Here is a 24392-nt window from a genome sequence, read left to right as displayed (position 1 = left end):
CCATGTCTCTACATGAATGATTCAGGATTACATCGTTTTTACTAACTACGGAGCGGGCCGCATCCATAGTGCTTTTCCAGAATAAGGCGTCTAACCTTATTCATACACTATAGACTATTTGGGCTATTAACTCGAACTTAGTCCATGTTTATGTCTCTACATAAAGTTCAAGTGTATTGACAAACTTAGTAAAATAGCCTCTAGACCTTAATTTATTGGTTTTAAAATTATAACATTCACTAATAAACTTTATTGAATCAAATAACAAAGTATAAGTTTTAGGAAATAAATTCCAACAGACTCCCACTTGGATTAAAACTCCTAGTAGGAAATACAAAGTTTAGAATTTAAACAATGAGAGAAGAATAAAATTATATATATGAGTACAATAAACATATATATATTACACTAGGGAATATTCCCAATAAGTCTCCCACTTGTCCTATTTTACAAACAATATAGACCTAAACCATGTAGGTGGCTCTCAAATACTTTAGCCGTGAGAGCTTTTGTAAACGGATCGACCATGTTTTGCTCGGAGGAGATTTTTGTTACTGTAATGTCTCCTCGATGTACGATTTTCCTAATAAGATGGTACTTTCGTTCAATGTGTTTTCCTCGTTTATGACTTTTAGGCTCTCGTGAATTTGCAACTGCACCACTTTTGTCACAGTATAAGGTGATTGACAGATGCATATTTGGAACAATTTCCAAATCTGTTAAGAACTTTTTAAGTCATACTGCTTCCTCTACAGCTTCACAGGCTGCTACATATTCAGCTTCCGTAGTGGAGTCAGCAATACAAGATTGTTTCATGCTTCTCCATACTACTGCTCCTCTATTTAGAGTGAAAACTGATCCCGATGTAGATTTTCTAGCATCTTTATCAAATTGAAAATCAGAGTTAGTGTATCCAGTAAGGACCAGATCCTTAGAACCATACACAAGCAATGTAGTCTTTTGTTCTTCTAAGATATTTTAGAATATTCTTAACGGTTGTCCAATGATCACGTCCAGGATTGGACTGATATCTACTAATCATCCCTACTGAATAGCAAATGTCAGGTCTAATACATAAAATTGCATACATCAGGCTCCCAACAGCAGAAGCATAAAGAATGTTACCCATATCCTCAACTTCTTGAGGTGTCTTTGGACATTGTTCTTTTGATAAATGAATTCCATAAGGGAGAATACTATAAATATGTTAAATTAGGTGTTATATAGATGCCTAAGGTTAGTGTCTAAAGGCAACAATTGTCAAACTCTTATCATCCCATGTGTTACTCTACATGTTATATACTTATGTGTCTCATAGATACATATTCTTTAGCATTCATGTAAAGTCACCTCCTTCTACACATTTTACCTATAAACAAAGGCATTTCCAGGATCTTGAGAGAACACACATGAGTGAAAATTCAAAGACATCTAGATATAATGAAGAATTTTGGATAAATTTCTTATTTCATATTTCTATTTTATTTTATCTATTTTAAATATATATTTTCTCGATATCCATTTTCCTACCTCATTTTTTAAAAATTTAGACATCTTTTTTAGAAAAAAGTTTTAGTATCATAAAGAATGAAACATAAAAGAAAACAATCAAATTCCTTACCTGAGTTAAAAGTGTATATATATATGTGTAATAGTAGAAAAAACTAAAATAACGTGCACCCAAAAAAATTATTATAACTAATATTAAAATAGCATACAATAAAACACATAGTACTTTAACTTAAAGTACTTTGATCCCCATTCAAACACATAACTAAAATTAGTTTGCACTATAAACACAAGTTGTTTTATTCATTTTTTTTAAAAGGTATTATAATACCAACTTAGGGAGATGGGTATTTGAACTTAGGATTTCATGTCCTCGGGTGCATACAGGTAATAGTTGAGCTCATGTTGGTAATATAAATTATTTTCCCTAAGACCATTTTAGTCTGCATTTTAAATACAAATTATAATAATCACACATCATAATATTAAGGACAATTGCAATATGTAGAATTGTTAAGACTAATAATTAATTTTTAAAGAATGACAAATATAGAAAAATCTACTAGTAATAAATTTTATCGATTTATTCTTGTTAATGATATAGTCTATAGACTAGCTATTAATAATATACTCTTGATAGACTAGTTGAATCTTAATTTTACTATATATACAAGTTCTTTTATACTTGATATTTGCAAATGTACTCAACTTTCTAAAATCGAAGAATGAAAAATTTAAACAAAAAGTGGTTCGATTGATACAATCTAAGAAATGCTTGATAACATTGGTATACTTGGGATGATTGTGAAAAAACTCATACCCAAAATAGTTATAAAATGGAATTACCCAAAATACCCATCTCTATCTACGAGGGTTACTACTTAGATACTGATATATAAACAGCGGGAACTCTCTTCCGAACCCTAGGATTCTCGTTAGCTTTCTTCTCCCCAATTTCATCACCAAAATTTTCTCCCACCAAAAGATTCACAAATCACAGCTAAATTCTGTGGATCATACTCCCAGTTTAATCATGACGGATTACGACGGCAGGTACGAAGGTAATGGGGAAGATGCAGACAACTATGGCGATGGTTTTTCTCCCCAAGCCCGTGCTGCCAGCCACGGTGGCCACGATACTCACACTGATTCCAAATCTCAGGTATTTTACGCTTGAATCATGCATCTCAATTTTTTTCTTATATTACCTCTTTTCTTTGATTTGGGGAATTCATGGTTCTGCTGCTTCTAAGCCGAAAATATCCGTTTTTTGAGTTCGAATTCGAGTTTACTTACCGTATTCTTTAGATTAAGTCATCACTGGGACTGTTATAGTTCGATGTTCTGTCCTAGTTTGAGTGGGGTATTCTGAATGACTGAAACATCACCTTCATCCTTTCGTTTTTATTTTGAATACTAATTCTTTATCTTATTTGGAACAAGATTTTTTCTTTGTTTGGTTGTTTGCTATTAAGTAATAGAAAATGACCATTTAGTAATACGGCGTTCCAATCATGATTTGTGAATTGAAAATTCGAATACAGTAAGGTTAAACCAGAAATTTATACTTAAATATATGAAATCCAAAGAAATCTAGTTATTCTTGTCTCGAAAACCTTTTAATTGAAAACATGATTTTATTTTTGGATCTTAACCCTACTCTTTTTTTAGGATTAGAAACGCTGGAATTCGTTTGAAATCCATTAGTATTTTAAGTTACTCAAAATCTTCAAGAAACGAACAGACCATAAGTTAATTATCGGTGGCTCTTTTTGTTTGTTTGGAGACACTGTTTAGTTGAGATTAGGCAATTGGATGATCTGTGGGAATTGGTTTTGTTTCTGCTTTTTTTTCTTCCCTCAAATTGAAATTTTGTATTTTCTTCCTTAGCTTGGGCCCATCTTTTATATTTAATGTAGTGAAGTAGTTTCCTATACATTAAAAGATTACGAAGAAACCAAAACCTTTCTAACAAACTATTCTTTTACAGCATGGTTCTAGAGATTATGAAAGAGAGTCTTCGAAAAGTCGAGAAAAAGAAAGAGATAAGGGGCGTGATAGGGACAGGGAGAGGGATCGAGACCGAGGTCGAGATAGGGATAGAGAGAAAAGCAAGGATGGGGAAAGAGATCGGGAGAAGGACAGAGATAGGGATAGGGATCGCGACAAAGACCGTGATAGGGATCGTGACCGCCATCATAGAGACCGCCACAGGGATCGAGGTGAGAGAAGGGAAGGGGGCAGAAGTAGAGATGATGATGATTACTACAGGAGTAGAGACTATGACAGGTAATGGATTGTGTAATTACTTGCCTAGCTTGTTGTTCATAATGCATTCTTGCTTCTGACTGTCTGCATTTCAGGGATACGTGGTCGTTTAACAGCTGTCATTCTTTTGTAGTGTAAATATGTGTTTGACCTTTTTTGGGTTAAAACTTTATCAATGGTGGTATTAGCGATTAAATTGGTTTATTATTTCATTTACAGACGGAGAGATTATGATAAAGAACGAGAAGACAGGCACAGACGTAGGTCCCGTTCTCGCTCAAAGGGAATACATGAGCATACGTCAAGGTCCCCTTCTCCAACGCGGTCAAGATCACGCTCCAAAAGGTTGGATATGGAAGTTAAAAGCTATACTTTTCTTGTACAAAGTTGTACTTTACGTCCATCTGAAGTCATGTGTTGAAACTTAGTAGGTCTTGACTCTTAGTGGTCTGACTTTTTACTGTAATTTCTTTACAGGGGACTTTCCCTTCTTATATTGGTTTATTTCGACAGCTGTCAAATGTGAGAAATAATTTGGCGTAGTTGAAGTCCCTTTTTGTAGAGGGAGTTACCTTTTTTGTGGACTTGTTTTTTTGTATGTCCGTGTATTCTTTTATTTTTTCTCAATAAAAGTTTGTTTTCATATAAAAAAGTTAGCAGTAAGATAACATGTTATGGATTAATATGTTGTATTTTTGTTGAGATATTGGACTGTCTCCAGTTATACTTTGAAATGCGAAAGTGTTATTATGAACTTATGGTTCTCTGGCATTTCTCCAGCTGAATTCGTTTTAATTTTGTTTTTTTTTCTTTTTATGCAATTTCCCTTTATTGAGCCATTACTGATATTACTTTCCCCACATTTATCCATCTTGAGATGGAGAATACTATTTTTGTACCTCCTCGTCTAATTGGAAAGTGGTGGAGGTGATTTGGGAGAACTATATTTTTGGTTCTCTTTGAGTAACTTGCATTACAAGATTTGGACTTTTGGTCTTCCTTTGATTTTTGCCAATTAGAGCTAGAGGAATAGTCTTTGCCATATATATTTCTTTCTTTTCAATGATTTGTTTTTCCTAATAATTTTTGTGAAGTCTTAACAGAAGAATTATTAGAGTAGTAGTTAGTATGTGGAATGTTTGGTAATATATTTCTGCCATTTCATTCTACGAAAAGTAGTTAAGAGTTCTATTTTTCTTTGGATGATAAATAGATGTTAATCTATTCTTCTAAGTTTAATTTGTCACGGATATATAAGTGATGTTTACATTTTGAATTTGAGTAGGGTATGTATTCTCTTTAAGTACTAAGAGTTCTATTTTTCTATGGACCGTTATAATTGTTAAGCTATTTTCCAAGTTCTAATTTGTCTTCGATATATTATGGATGTTCACATTTTAAATTTGAGTAGTGTATTTGGGCATTTCTTAAAGGTTAGAGTTCTATTATCCTCTTGACCGTAAATAATTGTTAATCTATTCTTCTAAGATCTAATTTTTCATGGGTATATAATGGATGTTCATATTTTAAATTTGAGTTGTGTAATCTGGGCATCTTCTTCTTTTTCTTTTTTCCTTTTTTTTCTAAAAGGAATTTATATGGTCTGAAATTGTACATCCACAATACATTAATGCTAGGGACAAGCTATATTTATTCGGTGTCTCATCTGCTGCATATGTTATGTAGATTCCTGTTCTATTTGTAGTTTAGGAAGAATTCTTCTGCATCATACAAGTTGTCTCTCTTGGTCATGAGATTTCATGGTTTAACACCTTTGCTTTTATCTTTGAACTTGTTGTGCTAACATCTATTTATCTGCAGCAAACGAATTAGTGGTTTTGACATGGCTCCTCCAACAACTGCAATATTGTCTGGTGCAACTGCTGCTGCAGGTACCTAAATCCTTACGTGCAGGAATATCCTTTTGTATTATTTAACTGCTTTTCTTTGTTGAATATAGTGTGGAAAGTTGACAACAAATTGCATGGTGTCATTGGGTAAGCTATATTTTGTTCCTTAATCTGCATATGTAGTCATTTAAACATGTGGTCTTTGGACGGGCTAATGCTATTATTTATTATTTACTTGGTACACTCATTCTGGAACTGAGAGGTATTTTGGTTTTTGTTGCTTGTGTTTGGTGTTTGTTTGTTGTTTTGTTTCTATGTCTCGTCCAATTTTGTGAGAAGGCAATGTTGGACTACTTGCCCCTCTGTGCTGACAATGGGCGTGAGCTGACTTCTGTAGCTTTTATGTGCAAGAAGGACCAATGCACCAGTCAGATGGATCTTGTTCGTCTTCATCTGGAAACTTATTCCTTTTTGGGTAGTCTTACAAATATTTCTCAGAATTTGTACATGTATAAAATTTGTATGCGTAAATAATTTGTTGGAAGAGGTTAAGTTACACCATATCTGTTTTGTGAAGCATGTAAGTAGGTTCAGGTGATACTTGAATCTTTCGCGTGTGGCAATGTTGTTCGGTTGAATTGTGATTATTTTCTTAGATTTAGCCTAATTTCTTTAGCAGGCCAGATTCCTGGGGCAACTCCAGCTATTCCTGGAATGTTTCCTACAATGTTTCCACTGGCGACCGGTCAGGTAATTCTGCTTATCCCTGATTTAAAAGCATGGAAAATACACAATCTTTAGGCAAATGGCATTATTAGTTATTGAATAGAATGTTTTTTTATTGAAATAAATGGCTTTCATTGAGAAAATGTACAATACCCTAACCCTATTTGATACAATGTATATACTTGTATTCATGTTGTTACTTTTTGTTTGTTTTCATGCAGCCCTTTGGGGCACTTCCTGTTATGCCGGTTCAGGCAATGACACAGCAGGTAATATTCAGTACCATTGTCATCTCCCTATTTTTGGTTGTATGCATTTTAATAGTGTAAAAATTTTAAACTTTTTGGTGCATGTTCTGTTGTTAGGCTACTAGACATGCACGACGTGTTTATGTGGGCGGGCTACCACCAACAGCCAACGAACAGGTTTTTGCACCTATTGTTACTCTCGTTTAATATTTTAAAGTCCAAATCATCCCATATTTTCTTGTCCAAAGATCACCATTTGTGCATCCAATTGCAGTTTAGCTAATTTGGTTTGTGTAGATTTTGGTTTCCAGTAATATTTTAATTCTGCCTTGCCAAATGCAATATATCACTCTATTCATAGAAAATTTTGAAGAACTTATAATTCTTGGCTATGTTTTTTCCTCTCCCTTTCTCATGCGCAGTTTTTGATAACCTTGGCTTTTTTTTCCTTTTCATTTTCATGTTTTTTTAGCTATTTACCCGAGGCATACTGGAAAAAGTTGTTCATGTAACAGCCAACAGGATGCCATATTTATTATTTAGTCACAGAGTTCATTTGTTGTTTGCAGTCTGTTGCAACATTTTTCAGTCAGGTTATGGCAGCAATAGGAGGAAATACCGCTGGCCCTGGTGTGGTGTTTTTTTTTAAAGATTTTTTTAATTAATACGTATACGGTAACTGTCTGGGTGGTGTTCGGTATTGCCATATTAAGTTAATTACCTTATGCGTTAGCCATCTATGATTTATAGGAGATGCGGTTGTCAATGTATATATTAATCATGAGAAAAAGTTCGCTTTTGTGGAGATGAGATCTGTTGAGGAAGCCAGTAATGCAATGGCATTGGATGGGATCATCTTTGAGGTACTTGGTTTGTCATTGACTATTTTCATATCCATATTTTATGCTCAAAATAAATTTACTGTGCAAAATAGTTTTCTTATTTGTTATTATTGTTCAATTAGGGAGCACCTGTGAAGGTGCGAAGACCTAGTGATTACAATCCTTCTCTTGCTGCAACTCTTGGTCCCAGCCAGCCAAACCCCAATCTGAACCTAGCTGCTGTTGGTCTAACTCCAGGTTCCGCTGGTGGTCTTGAGGGTCCAGACCGCATTTTTGTGGGTGGACTTCCCTATTACTTCACAGAAGCTCAGGTGAGGGAGTTGCTGGAGTCTTTTGGGCCCCTACGAGGTTTTGATCTCGTGAAAGACAGAGAGACTGGAAATTCAAAAGGATATGCATTTTGTGTTTACCAAGATCTTTCAGTCACAGACATAGCCTGTGCAGCACTCAATGGTATTAAAATGGGTGATAAGACACTCACTGTTCGGCGTGCAAATCAAGGAGCCAATCAACCCAAACCAGAGCAAGAAAGTGTTCTTTTACATGCACAGCAGCAAATTGCTTTACAGGTGGGTGAATTTTGAATAAATGCATGCAATTGCCTCCTTTTTACCAAAGAATTTTTAAATACCCGTTCATCATTAAAATTATCATTACATATTTTTATTCTAGTCTTGAATAACTTGGGGGAATAAGGAGGCTAATTGCGTATCTCTTCATTGAACTTGTGATTCAACCAGCATATGGTTTAGTTTTTTGGAGCGCTCCGAAGGACTGAAAATTCTCAGCATATTATTGTAAAATGTAAGAGAACCTAAAAAGTGACAAATAACTTGTAGTGGTTGCAAGGATGTGGTTTGTTTCCTTCTCTTGCTTGCATTGAAAGTTTACGTAGTAATCATCATTAAGAATTAGACATGAAATCTGGTCCCGCCTATTATATCAGAACCGACAGAAGTCCAGGGTTAATTTTTTATTCTCCATCTATGTCTCAGTATGGTACACTTGTTTTTTTGTTTTAATAATTGTGCAATGGTATTATTTTTTGTTTTATAGCTTTCTTACCGTATTCCTTTCTCAGAAGCTTATGCTACAGCCTGGGGCTGTATCCACCAAGGTTCTTTGTCTTACACAAGTTGTTACCCCTGAAGAGCTAATTAATGATGAAGACTACGAAGATATCATGGAGGACATGCGAGGGGAAGGCGGAAAATTTGGTAAACAAACTAATCTATTGATTGTGGTCCTATCATCATAGATTCTATATTTTGTTTTTAAACTTTAAAGCTTCATGCTACTCATTGGTTTCTTGTTTGTGTTTTTTTGTGTGTGATATCTCTGTTTTACAGCCTTTTCTTGTCCTCACATTCTGGTAGAAAGAATCAGACAAATAACTTACAGACAGAAGCCTCCATAATCTTCTTTGTTTATACACCCGCCCAATGCGTCCTTACTTGATTCTGCAAATTTGTGGTTTCAAGTGGCTTTTATTGTCTTTGCAGGTACATTAGTGAACGTCGTTATCCCGCGTCCAAGACCCAATGAAGCAGCACCTGGAGTTGGAAAGGCATGATCTTTGAACCATATTTTTTCATTTGTTTCCTCTTTTTTCATAATTTGGAAATGTAATCTCATCATCCAGGGTTTTGTTTTGTGTTATATCAGGTGTTTTTGGAGTATGCAGACATTGATAGCGCAACGAAAGCTCGAGCTGGTTTGAATGGGAGAAAATTTGGAGGGAACCAAGTGATGGCTGTATTCTATCCTGAGAACAAGTTTGCCCAAGGGGAGTATGATGCCTAAACATCATCAAATTTGACAGTGATTGGACAAGTTGTGTCATTAGAAGAAAGAAGAGAATATTTAGGTTTGTTTTAAATGTGGGGGTAAGTTTGTGTGCTAATCTGGAAGAACTCGAATAGCAAAGTGAGTAATGCAAGTGACCTTAGATCCATCTAGATTGTTAGATTTCTATCATTTTGGAAAAGTAATGGACAGCTTCATCAAACTCTAATCTCTACTTTTGATTTGTGGAAGCATATTATTATTATTATTTAATCTCTCCAATCCCCTATCAAATATCTATTTTGTTTGAAATATTGTGTTTCGAGACACCACAGAGAACAACAGAACTAAATTTAAAGTAATGGGAAAAATATTCAACACATTTTTCTCTCTTCTTTGTGGTGTGGAACAAAAGAAATGGAAACCGTGAGGCCATTTCACAGGCCATTAAAATCTCACTCAATCCAACAATCACTCAAAAACTAAGCAAATAAATGGCTTGCTTCTTCTCCATCTGATTCATCTCTTATTTGCTTCTTCAACTATGCACTTGTGAATTGTGAATCAAAGTACTTCCCCTTGAATTTCATTAAAAGCATTTCTAGCGTTTCAATTGGTATTATATGATCTTGAAAGTTTTCATGCGAGTCAATTTGTTCTTTGTTGCCATCAAATCTTCATGGAGAAAAATGTTTTTCAAAAGAGTTATGTTTATTAAACTCGTTTGAAGAGAACTAATTTACAAAACTATTAACCTAGTTTACACTTATCTAAAAGGTCCATTTTAAAGATCCAGAATGACGAATGATCATCGCTTAAAATTATAGTATTATTCTTTATTTATTGATTTAGGTTTTTTTATGTTCAGTTTTTTTTTTCTTTTTCTTCTTTGTCATCGTTTCTTCTCTTCTCCACGGCACCATCTTCTTCTTTGCTAACATATTTCTCTGACTTCAATTTTGTATAACATCGAGCGACACGAACGAAGATGCACGAAAGCGACATTAACCGTGTGACTGAGAGATCGTAAGAGACTAAGAGAGGCAAAGCAAGATAGGACTACTTTCCAAGTGTATCCAAATATATTTTAGTAATTTCACTCGAATTTGAAGTCAATAAATAGTTATTCGACATCTTTCTTTAAAAAAAATGGATAACTAAGTGTCTGTTTGGTAACGTTCCCATTCCCTGTTTCTTGTTTCTGTTTTTTGTTCCATGTTTTCTATTTCTTCTTTTTTTAGAACAAAAAGATAGAAATATGTTTAATAACTGTTTCTTGAAAAAAAGAAATAGAAACAAAAAAATATGTTTGATAACTATTTCTTGTTTTATGATTTTCTTCTAGATTTATTTTTTTATTTTATTCACATTTAATTTAATTAAACATCAAACAAAAATATATGTGATCTATTAAACATAAAAAATAAAATTCTTAAAAGTTTATTCATTTAATACAAAAGAAATACCGATGCACAAATAAAAATAATAACATAAACATAAAATTCTATCTATCCTTCAAATATTGTCAAATTTGATTGACAGTATCATCTCTCACTCGGGGCATTTCTCTTAGATGATGTCGACTTACTTCTTAATTCATCGATTTAAACAACCTCATCGATATTTTGTGACATCTAGAATGTAATATTAATTTTAAAGTAAGTTATTATGTCTTCCGCATTCAGAATTGAAAGAAACAAAGCAAAATTAACCTTTATCTCTACTACTTATGATGTTTTAGAGAAAAGTCCACAACGAAAACCCAGATCAATCTGTGCAAAGAGGAAGACGAAAACTATAGATCTAGCGAAGAGGAAGAGTTTGGATTGTAGAGGAAGACAATGAAAGCGAAAAGGAAGATGGTGTGTAAAGGAAGACAATGAGAGAAAGAGAAAGATGATGGTTATTTGGGAAAGACGATGAAAATAACAGGAGAAGGAAACCAATAAAAATAATTGAGAAAAAAAAGAAAACAAATAAAAATAATTGAAAAAAGAAAAAAGGAAACCAATAAAAATAATTAAGAAAAAAAGAAAATCAATAAAAATAACTTAGAAAAAAGAAAAGGAAACCGATTAAAATAATTAAAAAAGAAAAAAAGAAAACTAATAAAAATAATTGAGAAAAAGAAAACCAACAAAAATAATTGAAAAACATGAAAAAGAAACTAATAAAGATAATTAAGAAAAATAAAAGAAAACAAATAAAAATAATTGAGAAAAAAAGAAACTAATACAAATAATTGAAAAAAAAATAAAACCAATAAAAATAATTAAAAAAAAAACAAATAAAAATCAATTCAGAAAAAGAAAAAAATCAATAAAAATATTTGAAAGAAAAGAACCAATAGAAACAAATAAAAGAACTCCTAGTATTTTTTATAAAATAAAAAACGTTTCTTTTAAGAACGAAAAATAAGAAATATTACCGAACACTTCCGTTTCTTAAAAAAGAAAAATAAAAACAAAAACAGAAAACGGATAGTTAACAAACGTCCTCATCTTTTCACAACTTTTGGTCATCCATCCGAATTAGATAAAAAGATGTGCGTGTTCTTTTAAAAGAAAAACGAAATTAGCTTTTGTTAACACACGTGCAGCCCCCACACCAAAGACCAAACACCCATTCTCTCACATCTTCTGTCTCTGCCTGCAACCACACCAAGAAACCACCGTCCGCCGGCAGCCTCTAGTCGTCAGACTTCACGCGCGCCAGTTGGAGAGTCGGCGGAGACCGCGCCGTCCGTGGGTAGGTTCCGACTATCTCCATTTCTCTCTCTAACCCAGATCTGTGTAGCCAGCCGCCGCCGCCATCGCCATTGTTCTAGTTTTGGCTAAGACTTAGGATGTTTTCTCGGCTTAAGCTTAATCCACCACTGGATGGATGCTTAATACTTGTCACCCATGGTGTTTAGTTTTAGATCTGAGTTTTGGACAACCGTGCAAGAGCGTTTAGACCGTTCTGGTAAGTAGTAAGGCTTTGAGATGGCTGGATTCATTGTAGTTTTCAGGAGTTCTGGGTTTTGATCTTAGGTTTTGAATATTTGTAGGATCGAATTTACTGCTCGGGGATTTTGAATTAGCGTTGGTCTTAGTCACACCTGGAGACCTTTAAACACGAGTTTTATACTGTTGTTTAAGCCAATAGTTTGGAATTTAAGCTGGTATTTGGTGTGTGATAGAGGTTAATCCAGGATTCTTGCTCTACATCAGAAGGGATATTATTTTCTTGTTACTGGGCTTTTAACATTGAGGTAAGTGGGCTCACTTCTGAAAGGAAGCTAGGTTGGGATCTGTGTGCTGATAGGATAAACTTTGTGTGAATTTTAATATGATATCTGGTTGATGTATGTTAGATGTGTACGTATGATGAAATGATCGATGTTACAAAGGCTCCGGCATCATGAAGACTCCTTCAAGTTTAAGGTTGATGTTTTCTTTATGTTTTGTGGGCAGTTGATCGAATTCATATGTTGTTGATGGATGGTAGAAGATGGTGGCTTGGTTGTTTAGCAGGCTTAAACTCTTTGGTTTCTCATGTAAAAACCAGACAGGCTTGAGTTTAAATTACCTGCAAGGTCGTTGTCTAGTAAACATAAAACTAAAATGGGTGAAAGATAAAGACTTAGATACTGTAGTGAGTGCTGAGAAAGACCTTAAGGCTGTTTGCTTTCTTGTGTCTATAATCTCTTTAAGTCCTGAAAATTGCTTACCGGTCTACCATCTGCGCTGCCATCGTCGGCAGCTTGGTCTTCCAAATGATGTCAAGATGTCTACCTTCATTAGGAGATACCCTTCCATCTTTCACGAGTCACATATTCTCGATAGTGCAGGCACTCGTGTGCCATCATTTTGCTTAACTCCAGAAGCTAGGGAACTTCACGAGGAGCAAATCGTTGTCCTTCGTCAGTGTTGGACAGATCTTCGATCTAGGCTTTGCAGATTGCTAATGCTTACTAGTGGTTGCACACTTCCTCTACAGACAATTGACCAGTTAAGATGGGACATGGGGCTGCCATATGATTATCAGAACTCTTTCGTTCCATATAACCATGACTTATTTTCGTTCATCCGGCTCCAAGATGATCGCATTGGGCTGAAACTTCTGTTGTGGGATAATGACCTTGCTGTTTCTGAACTGCAGAAGAATGCTGCTTCCCAACAAATGGAAGAAGATATAAGAAATGGCTATTTGGCCTTTCCAATTGGATTTACAAGGGGTTTTGGACTGAATAGAAAATGCATGGATTGGTTAAAAGATTGGCAGAAGCTCCCTTACACTTCTCCATATTGTGATGCCTCTCATTTGGATCCCCGTACTGATGTATCTGAAAAGAGGATTGTCGGAGTCTTTCATGAGCTTCTTCACCTTACCTTGCAAAAGAAAACTGAACGAAAGAACGTAAGCAACCTTCGAAAACCGTTCTCTTTGCCTCAGAAGTTCACAAAAGTGTTCGAGCGTCATCCTGGTATCTTTTACATCTCTAAGAAGGATGATACGCAGACTGTAATCCTTCGAGAAGCATATGATGGTGATAAGCTTCTACAGAAACATCCTCTTGTTAGTATCAGGGAAAGATTTACAAGCATGTTGAGGAAAGGCCAACTAGATAGAAGCAGAGGTTTGTACAAAAAAGATCCATCTGGTCACTTTTATCATGATGAAGTGAATGAAACTCGATATAGTTCTGAAGAAGTGTCCGACCATAACATGCTTTCGGAATATGATTCGGAATCAGATGGTCTGATTGACAACAACTGCTAAAGAAGTTGCCATAATTTTACAGCCACCTAAGCATTCTTTTGAAACTTTGATGCACAGATTAGCAGAATATGGGCAGAGCCAACCTTTAAGTTTGTAAGCAACCTGTCCATCAACATGGTTTTTTGTTTATCTTATAAAATAGCAGTTATGAGTATTCTATGAAATTGCGTGACCCTTTCTTATGCTTATTTGGAATTATTTTCTTGTTTTTTCAAATTTGGCTTGTTTTTTCTTTTCCCTTTTTTCTCCAAATTCTCTGTATGTATTTGGAATTGAAACGAGGAGCTTTGTTGATAGTTTATTGCTCGGAGGGTATTTCAGTAAGTCTATTTCCTGTTAGAGTCTATAGAGTTGTTTTCTCTTCTGACTTTGTAATGCCCATCAAAGTAGGATAATTTTGGAGTTAATTATCTTACTTTTGTTTTAATTAGATTTAATTTATTGGACGCTATTTTAAATTCATTTAATGAGAATTATTTGATTTTGTGAAAATTTGGAATTAATTAAATATTTGTTGGATAAATATTTAATTAATTAAAGGTTTTGGCTTGTGATGTTTGTTGAGAATTTGATTAAATTGTATGTTATGAGGTTTAGGTAAAGTTGTGAATTTTTGGTGTTGTTGAAATTGAATTAAATTAAATAATTATAGATATTATTTAATTAAATTGTAGAGTGAAAATTTTGTTGGAGATTTTCATAATTACATGTGTATGTGTATATATATATAATTATTATGGGAAAGGTAAAGATAAGGAGTCTTACCGTATAGAATAGGGATGAAAAAAACAACCTGAACCGCTGAATTGACCAGAACCGATTCGGGTCGGTTCGGTTCGGGTTGGACCGGTTTGTAACGACAGTATTACAGAACCAATTCGATTCGGGTCGGGCCTAAAATTAACCGATTAGGTTAAAAATAGGACCATTTCTTTGTTCTTCATTTCTTCACTCTTCGTTTCTTCGTCTGCTCACTCTACTCTGCTGCATCATTCGCCTTCACCTCTTCCAGTTCGTCATTTCGTCTTCGTCCCTACCCCTGACTGTTCGTTGTTTCATTTTTGCACTTCGCCATTTCGTCGTCACTCGTCAGGTAGTATTTTCACTATTTTCCCATCTCTTTGCTTTGTTGTCGGTGACTCTGTGGGTTTTTGTTGTTTAGAACACTTTCCTCGAATAACTTCACTGAGTTTTGGTTGGAAGAAATTTTGGTTTAATTTTGTTGATAGGTTTTGATTTTGTTGATACTGCCACCGAAAAAATGCCCATTATGTATTTGTTCATTAGTTCAAAAGTAGGCTGAAAGGTAATACAACACATTATTGCTTAACATCTCTCTGTGTATGCCAAAAGAGTCATGATTTTCATTTTCATTTGCATTTTGTCATACAGCACCTTGTCGAAGTAATTTTCATTTGCATTTTTTGTCATTTCTATCAAATATTTGTCTGGCTATTTTTAAATGGTTGTCTTTCTGCAGTCATATTTCAAACCTAAAGGTTTCCACAGTATTCTCAATCTTGACCTCTAGGAAATGTATATGCATTAGCGACTTGAAACGAAGAATGTCATCACTAATATATCACCAATCCTCATGGAAGTATACCTTTCTTTTATTTTTTTTTTTCTTGAAGTGATTATCTTCTAAGGTTGTTAGTAATTTGTTAACATTATTTTATTGCACAAAAATTCCAATGTAGTCTTTAGTGCATTTATACTACAAAGATTCCAATGTAGTCTTTAGTGTATTTATACTTCAAAGACTCCAGAATCATCTTGATGCTTGTAAACTCTAGAATGACCTGAATCCTCTTTACCTTATTAGTCCAATATTGAGTCAGATTCTCTAGGAAAACTGAGGGAAAAGTCCACCACTGCACACGCAGACATCCACTTGCCCTGTGCTTTTGAACATTTGGATAGTGAGGTCTTTGTGAAATGGAGCATATGCATAGAACACATCTTTACTTTCGCTTTGGTGGCCTCTTATTTTTATATTTGTTTGCTACCATTAGTTACCGTAGTTTTCACCATTCTTGTTCAAATATCAATAGAATACTGGAAATATGTAATTGCATTGCTGCCTTTGATGATTTTGAGTCAAATCTGTGGCTATTTTTGCTTTAAGAAACGCTTCTTTCTAGTTTTAATTAGTATAATAAACTAGATAATCATTCTAGTATTTTGTTTCTTGATCTTTCCTCTTCATATTAAGAAGACCAGTGAGGTTCTTTCTAGTTTTGATCGGTCAATTAAACTAGATAATCATTCTAGCATTTTCTTTTACTTTTGATTGATGATTATTAGTTAAAATTTGAGTGTTTTTTTTTTCTGTGTGCTTTGTTTGATGATTATTAGGATGACTTCATTCTCTATGGACGAGACTTTAAACCAAAGTTGTTCTAGTCCAATGTTAAGAAAAAGAAAATCTGTTAAACCACCATCATTGGTATGGGAACATTTTATAAAAGTAGAAGGATGTGATCCTAAATATCCTAGGGTTGCTTGTAAACATTGTGGGGCTTCGTATGCTTGTGATTTCAAAGAAATGGTACCACTAATTTAAAAAGACATTTAGAGAAATGGAAGATGTATGTAAATCCACTGGAAGATAATGTTGAAGGAGAGGGAGGTTCTGAAAGTAGTTTGATGGCTGCATCCTTCACTCAAGAAAATTGTAGAACAATGCTTGCTAGGATGATTATCTTGGATGAATTGCCATTTAAGTTTGTAGAAAGTGAAGAGTTTCACGAATTTTGTCGGGCATTAAATCCAAAGTTTGTGATTCCATCAAGAGTAACCGTTGCAAAGGATTGTTTTCAAATGTATATGAGGGAGAAAAAAAGTTCAAAAATGCATTAACTCGAAGTGGCCAAAGAGTTTGTTTAACAACGGATACATGGACTTCTGTGCAAAATATTAATTATATGGTTATAATGGCTCATTTCATTGACGATGATTGGAACTTGCACAAAAGAATTTTGAAATTTTGTTAAGTAGCTAATCATAAAGGAGATACAATAGGTAGAGCCATTGAAAAGTGCTTAGAAGGTTGGGTATTGATAGGCTTTTACTGTAACCGTTGATAATGCGTGTTCAAATGATGTAGCCATTGTCTACTTGGTTAAAAAGTTTAAAAGCAACAATGGGTTGGTGTTGGATAGTGTATTTATTCACATTAGATGTTGTGTCCATATTCTTAATTTAATTGTTAGTGATGCCTTAAAAGATTTGCATGTGTCTTATCATTCGAATCAGAAATGCTGTGAAGTATGTGAGGTTATCTCCTGCTAGATTGCAAATATTTAAAGATTTTGCTAAAGAAGATAAGATGTCAACAAAAATTTGTCTTACAATGGATGTTCCAACACGATGGAATTCTACTTTCACTATGTTGGATGGAGCAATTAAGTGTCAAAAGACTTTTGAAAGATTAGAGGAGCATGATCCTAGTTATTTGCCAAAGGATGATATTTCTACGGTTGAAGATTGGGATAATGCAAAAGTGTTTATAAAGTTCTTAAAGACTTTTTTAGAGGTAACAATGAAGTTTTCTGCATTTATGTCTGTGATTTCAAACATATTTTTTCACGAACTTTGTTTGATCCAAGAAATAATTCATGAATACTCATTGTATGAGAATGCATTATTGAGTCAGATGACATTAAGCATGCAGGCAAAATTCAACAAATATTGGGGTATAACTACAAGTAAGAAGACCAATTTATTATTGTATGTTTCTGTAGTTCTTGACCCTAGGTATAAGCTAGCTTATGTGAATTATTGTTTTAATGAATTTTTGGGAAAGATTGTGCAAAGATATGGAGGAATTAGGTTGAAGAAGCATTTCGTTGATTGTGTGATGATTATTTTATGAGAATGTCAAAAGAAAAATATTCACAAACACAATCATGTAAACCTATCGAAGGATTTGGCTTTCAAAATCAAAGTGAATTACCTTCTATCTCATCTAGTGGATCTTATAAGGCACGTGCTGCTGTTCATGATAGATTTAAAAAAAGTAACAAAACATGTCTAGATGATGCTAAAACAGAGGTGGCACGTTGTCGAGATGAGGCTTGTATAGAAGATGAACATTTAGATTTGCTAACTTGGTGGAAGGTGAATTCCTCTCGATTTAAGTTTATTAGCCAAGTAGCCAGGGACATCTACAGTACTCCTATATCAACTGTGACTTCTGAGTCTGCCTTTAGCACTGGAGGACGGGTGTTAGATTCTTTTTGAAGTTCTTTAACTCCTCAAACTGTAGAGGCACTCATTTGTGCTCAGAATTGGATTCAGTCTAAACCTTTGGATGATATGATTGAAGAAATTGACGAGGTTGAAGAAATTGATGAAGGTAATATTCTTTTTGAAGTACGCATTTAAAATTTTCAATTATCCCATGTAAGCTAACAATTTGTCATTTTGATCTAGAATTCATAAACATAGTAAAGGAGTTGGAAGCCACATTTGAGAATCTAAATAATGACTCTATGGTTCAAATCCCCACTCTTAAATCTTTATTTACATTTTTTTATTTTAAATTGTTAACTTGTTAAATATTGAATCTTGTTTTTTTAGAATCTTGAAGCACAGTGATGGAAGCACTTTGTGACAGTTTATTCTTCTTATGAGTTGGTTTTGTGATGTGAGTTTTGTTTGTAGATCTGAATTTGTTTGATTTTTGTATTGAACTTTGATTCTGGGGTTTTTTTAGGATGATCAATTGTGATGGATTTAAATGATCGATTGTGATCGATTGATGTGAAGAGATGGTTTGGCTTTTGCTTTCTGATTAGAAGGAATAAATCTCTTGGTGTTCTTTGTTATATGTATCGATTTGTGGTTTCGTTTTGGAAGAGTAAAATGATTCTGTGAGGTGTGTGAACCAAAACAAGAAAAAATTTATTATTATCTTCTTCTTCATTTTTCTCTGTAGTATCTCCTCTCCATATCAAGATCTTATTTCTTCGTTTAAGTCAAATATTTCATCCTTCACCACTTATTGAATCTATTTCTTTTTACATTTTCCATCTGATCATTTCTATACTTATAAACTGGATAATTTGTGTAGAGTTTTTTTAGATAGTTTTTACTTTGTGATTTGTATGCGTTCACTCTTACTTTTCTGTTAGGCAAAATCTTCAAAATTATTATGGTTCATTCCTTGTGGATTTTTAGCTCTTCAAGTATTTTTGTAGGTTTTGATCCTTTTCAAGATCAAGAACAAAGGATGATGATGGACATCTTTATTTCAATCACTGCAAAGATTGTTGAATACACTATTGAGAATGTGCAACACAAGATCCATTCTGCAAGAGAAAATGCTGAAGACATAAAACCTGCCGTTGAGGAATGGTTGAAAAAGGTTGATGACTTTGTTCGAGAATCTGACGAGATATTAGCCAATGAAGGTAGACATGGTAGACTCTGTTCCATGTCTATAAAAGTGGTTGATTTAATTCTATTCTTTAGGCTTCTAGCATTGAAATATCTTTTGTTTATTGAGAAACTAGCTGGTTGGTTGTTGTTAGAATCCATTAAATTGAATGATTGTTTAAAGGATTGTAAGGGGAATTTAAAGGATTGTGAGATTGTTTAAATTTGGTATATGATTGTTTAAATTTGGCTCAAAATTTGGTACAAGATCGTTTAGATTTGACGAAACGATTTTTTTTAATTCTTTTGGTACACGATCGTTTACATTTGTCTACATGATGATTTATTTTTTTATACGATCGTTTACTTTTTGTTACACGATCGTTTAATTTTAGCTACTCTAATCTAAATGATTTTTTTAAAGATTTTTTATATACGATCTTTTTAAATTTTTCTATTTTTTGTACACAGTCGTTTAGATTTAGTTACTCAAATTTAAATGACGTAAAATAATAAGAGGAAAAGAAGATCTTTTATACACAATCTTTTAGATTTTGCTATTTTGTATACACGGTCGTTTAAATTTAGTTATCTAAATTTAAACGACGAAAAAAAATGAGGAACACAGATGAAAGAAATTGTAGCGTGGAGGAGAAGAAAGACGGAAGGGTAAATATGAAGTAAATATGAAATATTTAAAAAATGGTTAACTTCATGGACTTTGTTACACGGATTATAAATAATTTGTTGTTTTTGTTACATTTATGAAAACTCTTCGAAAGATAATTATATTTGTTGAAATATCATTATTTAAGAAAAAGATAATTGTATTTGGAAGAATATATATATATATATATATATATATATATATATATATATATATTAAAAAAGAAAAAGAAAAAGAATTATATTGTTGGAAAATATAATTATTAGTAAGAGGATATTTATTTTGAAAAAAAATAAATATTAATTATTTGGAGAAATATAAATATTGATTGTGGAGAGAGAGTTGATTTGATTGGATGAGAAAAAGATGATATATGATAAATAAACATGTTTATTATATACTGTGGTGAGAGAATGATAATAATAATAAAGAAGTATTGTTATTATTATTATTGTTAATGAGAATTTATTGAGAAAAGATAATGAGAATAAAAATATATGTATATATTGGTATTATATATATATCCTAAATGGAAAAGGAAATAATAATAATAAATATTATTATTATTATTTGAGTTTATAAATAGAGTTTAAATTGAAAAGAAAATGTTCATCTTCTTCACTAAGATAACCCTTTGCTGTCGTCTCACCAATTTTGGTTAAAGTTGATGACTTAGGTGACTGTTTTGGTCTTTATTATGGAATTTTAATACTCATTAAAGGTTAATTTAATTGAGTCTCTAAATAAAGTTGTTATTGAAATTGATTTTGGTTGTTTGCCTTTGGGAGGTGCCTTTGGCCAATCTTTAAGATTTAAATGATAAATTTTCTCATCAAGATTAAGAGAATTTTTCAACCTCTATTTGGGTAAATTTAGTAAGTTAAGGTAATTAAATTAGTAATTTATTGGCAAAAATTGTTAATTTTTTTTTAATGTAATTGAGGTTTCTTTGAAAGCTCAATTGACTAATTTTTGAAGATTTATCCAATAAAGGTTGAATTGGTTTAAACCCCAATTTTTTTCGAAAGTTAATTAATTTGGGAAAATTTTGTAACGACCCAACTCCTTATACTGAGTCGAAGCCATTACTAAATGTAAATACATAATTAAAGTTATAAAGTTTAGCTAAAACGAACAAAACCTCAAAATTTTATTTATTTAAAAACCAAATCAGGGTAATGTGCAAAATGTAAACAAATATTAAAATCCTACTCGGGCCCTATCTACTTTTAAAGAAACGAAATAGTAAATAAAGAATAATAAAAACTCAAGTACTAAAAGTTTAAACGGGGCGTAAAGCGGAAGCAGAAATCCCTATGGCTCGCCACGATCACTTTTGATCGCTCGCCAGCTTGCCCTTGTCCTTACCTCTGCCCCTACCTGAAAAATATGACATGGAAAGAGTGAGTACAAAATACTCAGTAAGGGACCCACTACTAGTCCACTAAGTGCCTGTTAACTTTCTATTAGAGTCCTGAAAATAGTACCCAATATCTGGCACGTTCTCGAACACGTGCAACATGCGCTCCGGTGGGAACAGAATCTGGTCTTCGGTGTCCCGATGGAGCACCTAGCACATACTGGTCTGTAGCGAACCCGAAGGAAACGCTAAGACAATCAGATTGCGAGGGTCCCGTCGAATCACTCGAATCATATCTATATCCATGCCAGATTGACGGTCCCGTCGGACTACGCAGTCCTAAATAGGTGGTGATCACGAAGGACACCCATGCAGGTACGACTCTAATAGGCTAAGCTAACAGGTACCCTAACCATAGCATACATATAACATAGCATCATCTCGTAATCATATCAGTCTAATCATCATGTCACATCTCATCACAATATCCAAACATAAAGCCATAAACAGCCACGTCATCACATTATACCATGCCATCATATCAAATCACATCATCAGTCACATCATGTCCTCATTAATTAACATATCGTTATACAGTCTAGTCCTCAACGTGCATAACTAGGAATGCATGCGGTCTCATGATTCTAGTCGTAGAGCTAGTAGTAGAAATCTCTTACCTGGAGATTTGCTCAATCGAATTCTAACAGCAAGAAAATGCGCTTTCCAAGCAGCGAGGCCCTAAATGATTAATAACGCCAATTTTCATAACTTGAACATTAAACGACCAAGGACTCAAGAATTTAGTTAGAATAACTTACTCGTGGTCGGGTTACAAGGAGGTGGTCCTTAACTGAAGGATTCTTTCACTCTACAATTCAATTGGTTCAAGCTACCTTTTTAAGAGAGATAAATCAGTTTAATCCAAATAAATTATTTTGGTTCAAAATCTTAAGTCCTTGCTGGGTGTGCCAAAAACCCAATTAACTAACCAAAATAGGTGCAAGGACTGGAGCAGGCTAACGGCTCAAGGACAGGCAAATCGGCTCGGCTAGAAAAGCAGGAATCGGCTCGGCTTGAAGGCTGGAGTCGGCTCGGCTTGAAGGCTGGAGACGCGGTGCGGCTCGGCGTGGATGGATGCGGCTCGGCTAGCGATGGATGTGGCTCGGCTAGCGGTGCAGATGCGGCGCACGTGCGGCTCGACGCGGGTGGATGAGGGTCGCTCGGGTTTACGTAGAGCGGAGACGCGGTCGGGTACGGCTGTGCGGCTTGGGTTGTGGAGGTGCGGTGCGACTGAGCTTCGGGGGCTTCGACGACCGGTGCACAACGTGCGACGGTGTGGCTGGCGACGGCTGGTTTCACAGCGGCAGCTGGCGGAAGAAATTGGCTGGCGAGACGCGGGTCGACTTCCGATCCGCGAAGGTTGTCGGCTGAAGAGACGCTCGATTGAGGGTGACGGCTCGACTGGGTGGCGATCGGCTCGGCTGTTTTGTGACAAACGATCGACGGCGATGACTGGCAGAGAAGGGAGGGGCGACGGCGACGGCGACTTGCTAGGTTTCTTCTTTTGGGTTTGGTTGAAGAGGAAGATGAATAGTGAGCTATTTAATGCAATAATAATAATTCTTTATCATTATTATTATCTTTTCTCTTCCCCAAAAATCTCATACTCTCTTTCTTCCATTAAACCCATCAAAATTTCCCTCTTTCAATTTCAACCAATCACATCAATCCCTCCTCTTTCTTTTTCTTTTTCCAAATAATATATCCCCATTACCTTTAACAAAAATTTCAATTCTCTCCCTCCTCAACCCAAATATCTTTATCTTCAACATATAACTCTACCAATTTTATTATTCAACTCAAAATAATTATGCCCTCAACTTAATTAATTATGCAAATAAAAAATTATCACTAGTGAAGTTTCCTCAAATAAATTCAAAATTTCACTAACTACACTTAAGATAATAAAAATGAAAATCTAAATTGTTAGGGTGTTACAAATTTTTAGATGATAGCCAATTGCTAATTTTAAATGAATTCAAAATTTCACTAACTACACTTAAGATAATAAAAATATAAATCTAAATTGTTGGGGCGTTACCAATTTTTAGATGATAACCAATTGCTAATTTTATTAATTAAGATACTAAAATTTTCTTTTATGATTTGGATCAAATTAATTGGAGAATTTTTAATGTCAGTTGGAGAGTATTTTTTAGCTAATCTTAGGTAAGAGATTCTACTGTTGCATCTTCAAACTGAATTTAATAATGGTTGAAAATGCATAATAAGTTGTTGTTACGGATTATGCATTGATAGTGGTTGAAAATGCACAATGAGATGTTGTGTAGATGTTGACTGATGTTATATGATGATTAAACATGCTTTATGGATTTCATGCTTCATGGATTGCTATGTTTTATGAACTGTTATGACTGATGATTCATGTCATGTATATGTTGATTGTTACATGCTTTTGGACTGTAGTCTGTCTGTTAACTTTAGTTGTTAAGCTTTTTACTCCATCTGTATTGAGTTCCTATCCATGGGGTCACTCGCATGTCTAGGGGTGTTCTTATGAGATCACTCACACAATTAGGGGTGTATCTATGGATCATATACACGATTAGGGATCAGTTATATTATATATGTGGCCACTCACACGATTAGAGGTGTTCCAACGGGATCACTCGCACAATTAGGGGTATACCACGTATCACAGACATGTTTAGGAGTGTGTACCTACGATCACTCATACGACTAAAGGGTGTTCCTATGGGACCACTCGCATGATTAAGGGTGTTCGTACGATCTCACTCGCCTAGTGTGTATCTACGATCACTTGCATGATCAAGGGTGTTCCTACGGGATCACTTGAACGATTAGGGTTGTTCATACGATCTCACTTGTCTAGGTGTGCTCCATTGAACACATGATGTTATGATTATGTTTCTAACGGGAAGTTAACAGATCACCTAGCAGGACTAGTAG

General features: G+C 34.3%; 2 protein-coding genes across 18 annotated transcripts; both read left to right on the top strand.

The window, feature by feature from the left end:
- Positions 1 to 2377: 2377 nt before the first annotated feature.
- On the top strand, positions 2378 to 9501 carry LOC103488581 (splicing factor U2af large subunit B-like). 14 transcript variants are annotated; one of them, XM_051082750.1, is made up of 13 exons: positions 2378 to 2671; positions 3500 to 3798; positions 3997 to 4122; positions 5599 to 5669; positions 6307 to 6377; positions 6575 to 6622; positions 6719 to 6778; positions 7171 to 7231; positions 7352 to 7464; positions 7566 to 8012; positions 8528 to 8660; positions 8946 to 9010; positions 9109 to 9501. In XM_051082750.1, exons 1-13 carry the CDS (start codon positions 2543 to 2545, stop codon positions 9244 to 9246), a joined length of 1761 nt encoding a protein of 586 aa, XP_050938707.1. In that variant the 5' UTR covers positions 2378 to 2542; the 3' UTR covers positions 9247 to 9501. The 14 variants fall into 14 exon arrangements, with proteins under 14 accessions (XP_050938707.1, XP_008445608.2, XP_016900122.2 ...); XM_008447386.3 differs by having other exon boundaries at positions 8525 to 8660; XM_017044633.2 differs by having other exon boundaries at positions 6304 to 6377.
- A 2265-nt stretch (positions 9502 to 11766) lies between these two features.
- Positions 11767 to 19631, top strand: LOC103488582 (protein WHAT'S THIS FACTOR 9, mitochondrial). 4 transcript variants are annotated; one of them, XM_051082762.1, is made up of 6 exons: positions 11785 to 12192; positions 12278 to 12481; positions 12584 to 18352; positions 18430 to 18491; positions 18577 to 18643; positions 19197 to 19631. In XM_051082762.1, the coding sequence occupies exon 3, from the start codon at positions 12721 to 12723 to the stop codon at positions 13990 to 13992; it is 1272 nt and encodes a 423-aa protein (XP_050938719.1). In that variant the 5' UTR covers positions 11785 to 12192; positions 12278 to 12481; positions 12584 to 12720; the 3' UTR covers positions 13993 to 18352; positions 18430 to 18491; positions 18577 to 18643; positions 19197 to 19631. The 4 variants fall into 4 exon arrangements, with proteins under 4 accessions (XP_008445616.2, XP_050938719.1, XP_050938718.1 ...); XM_008447394.3 differs by lacking the exons at positions 18430 to 18491; positions 18577 to 18643 and having other exon boundaries at positions 11767 to 12192; positions 12584 to 14085; XM_051082761.1 differs by lacking the exon at positions 18577 to 18643 and having other exon boundaries at positions 11785 to 18352.
- Positions 19632 to 24392: the final 4761 nt, after the last annotated feature.

The sequence above is a fragment of the Cucumis melo genome, chromosome 3 (assembly GCF_025177605.1).
Source record: "Cucumis melo cultivar AY chromosome 3, USDA_Cmelo_AY_1.0, whole genome shotgun sequence".
NCBI lineage: Eukaryota > Viridiplantae > Streptophyta > Magnoliopsida > Cucurbitales > Cucurbitaceae > Cucumis > Cucumis melo.
This window is presented reverse-complemented; position numbering and strand designations above follow the sequence as displayed.

What these genes read in the sequence shown, in the direction of transcription:
- LOC103488582 (XM_008447394.3), top strand. Translation starts at nt 12,721, where the DNA reads ATGGTGGCTTGGTTGTTTAGCAGGCTTAAACTCTTTGGTTTCTCATGT.
- LOC103488581 (XM_008447385.3), top strand. Translation starts at nt 2,543, where the DNA reads ATGACGGATTACGACGGCAGGTACGAAGGTAATGGGGAAGATGCAGAC. An exon ending in AGGAAATACCGCTGGCCCTG is followed by an intron (nt 7,232 to 7,351) that starts GTGTGGTGTTTT and finishes TATGATTTATAG; the next exon opens with GAGATGCGGTTGTCAATGTA. An exon ending in AGCAGCAAATTGCTTTACAG is followed by an intron (nt 8,013 to 8,524) that starts GTGGGTGAATTT and finishes TTCCTTTCTCAG; the next exon opens with AAGCTTATGCTACAGCCTGG.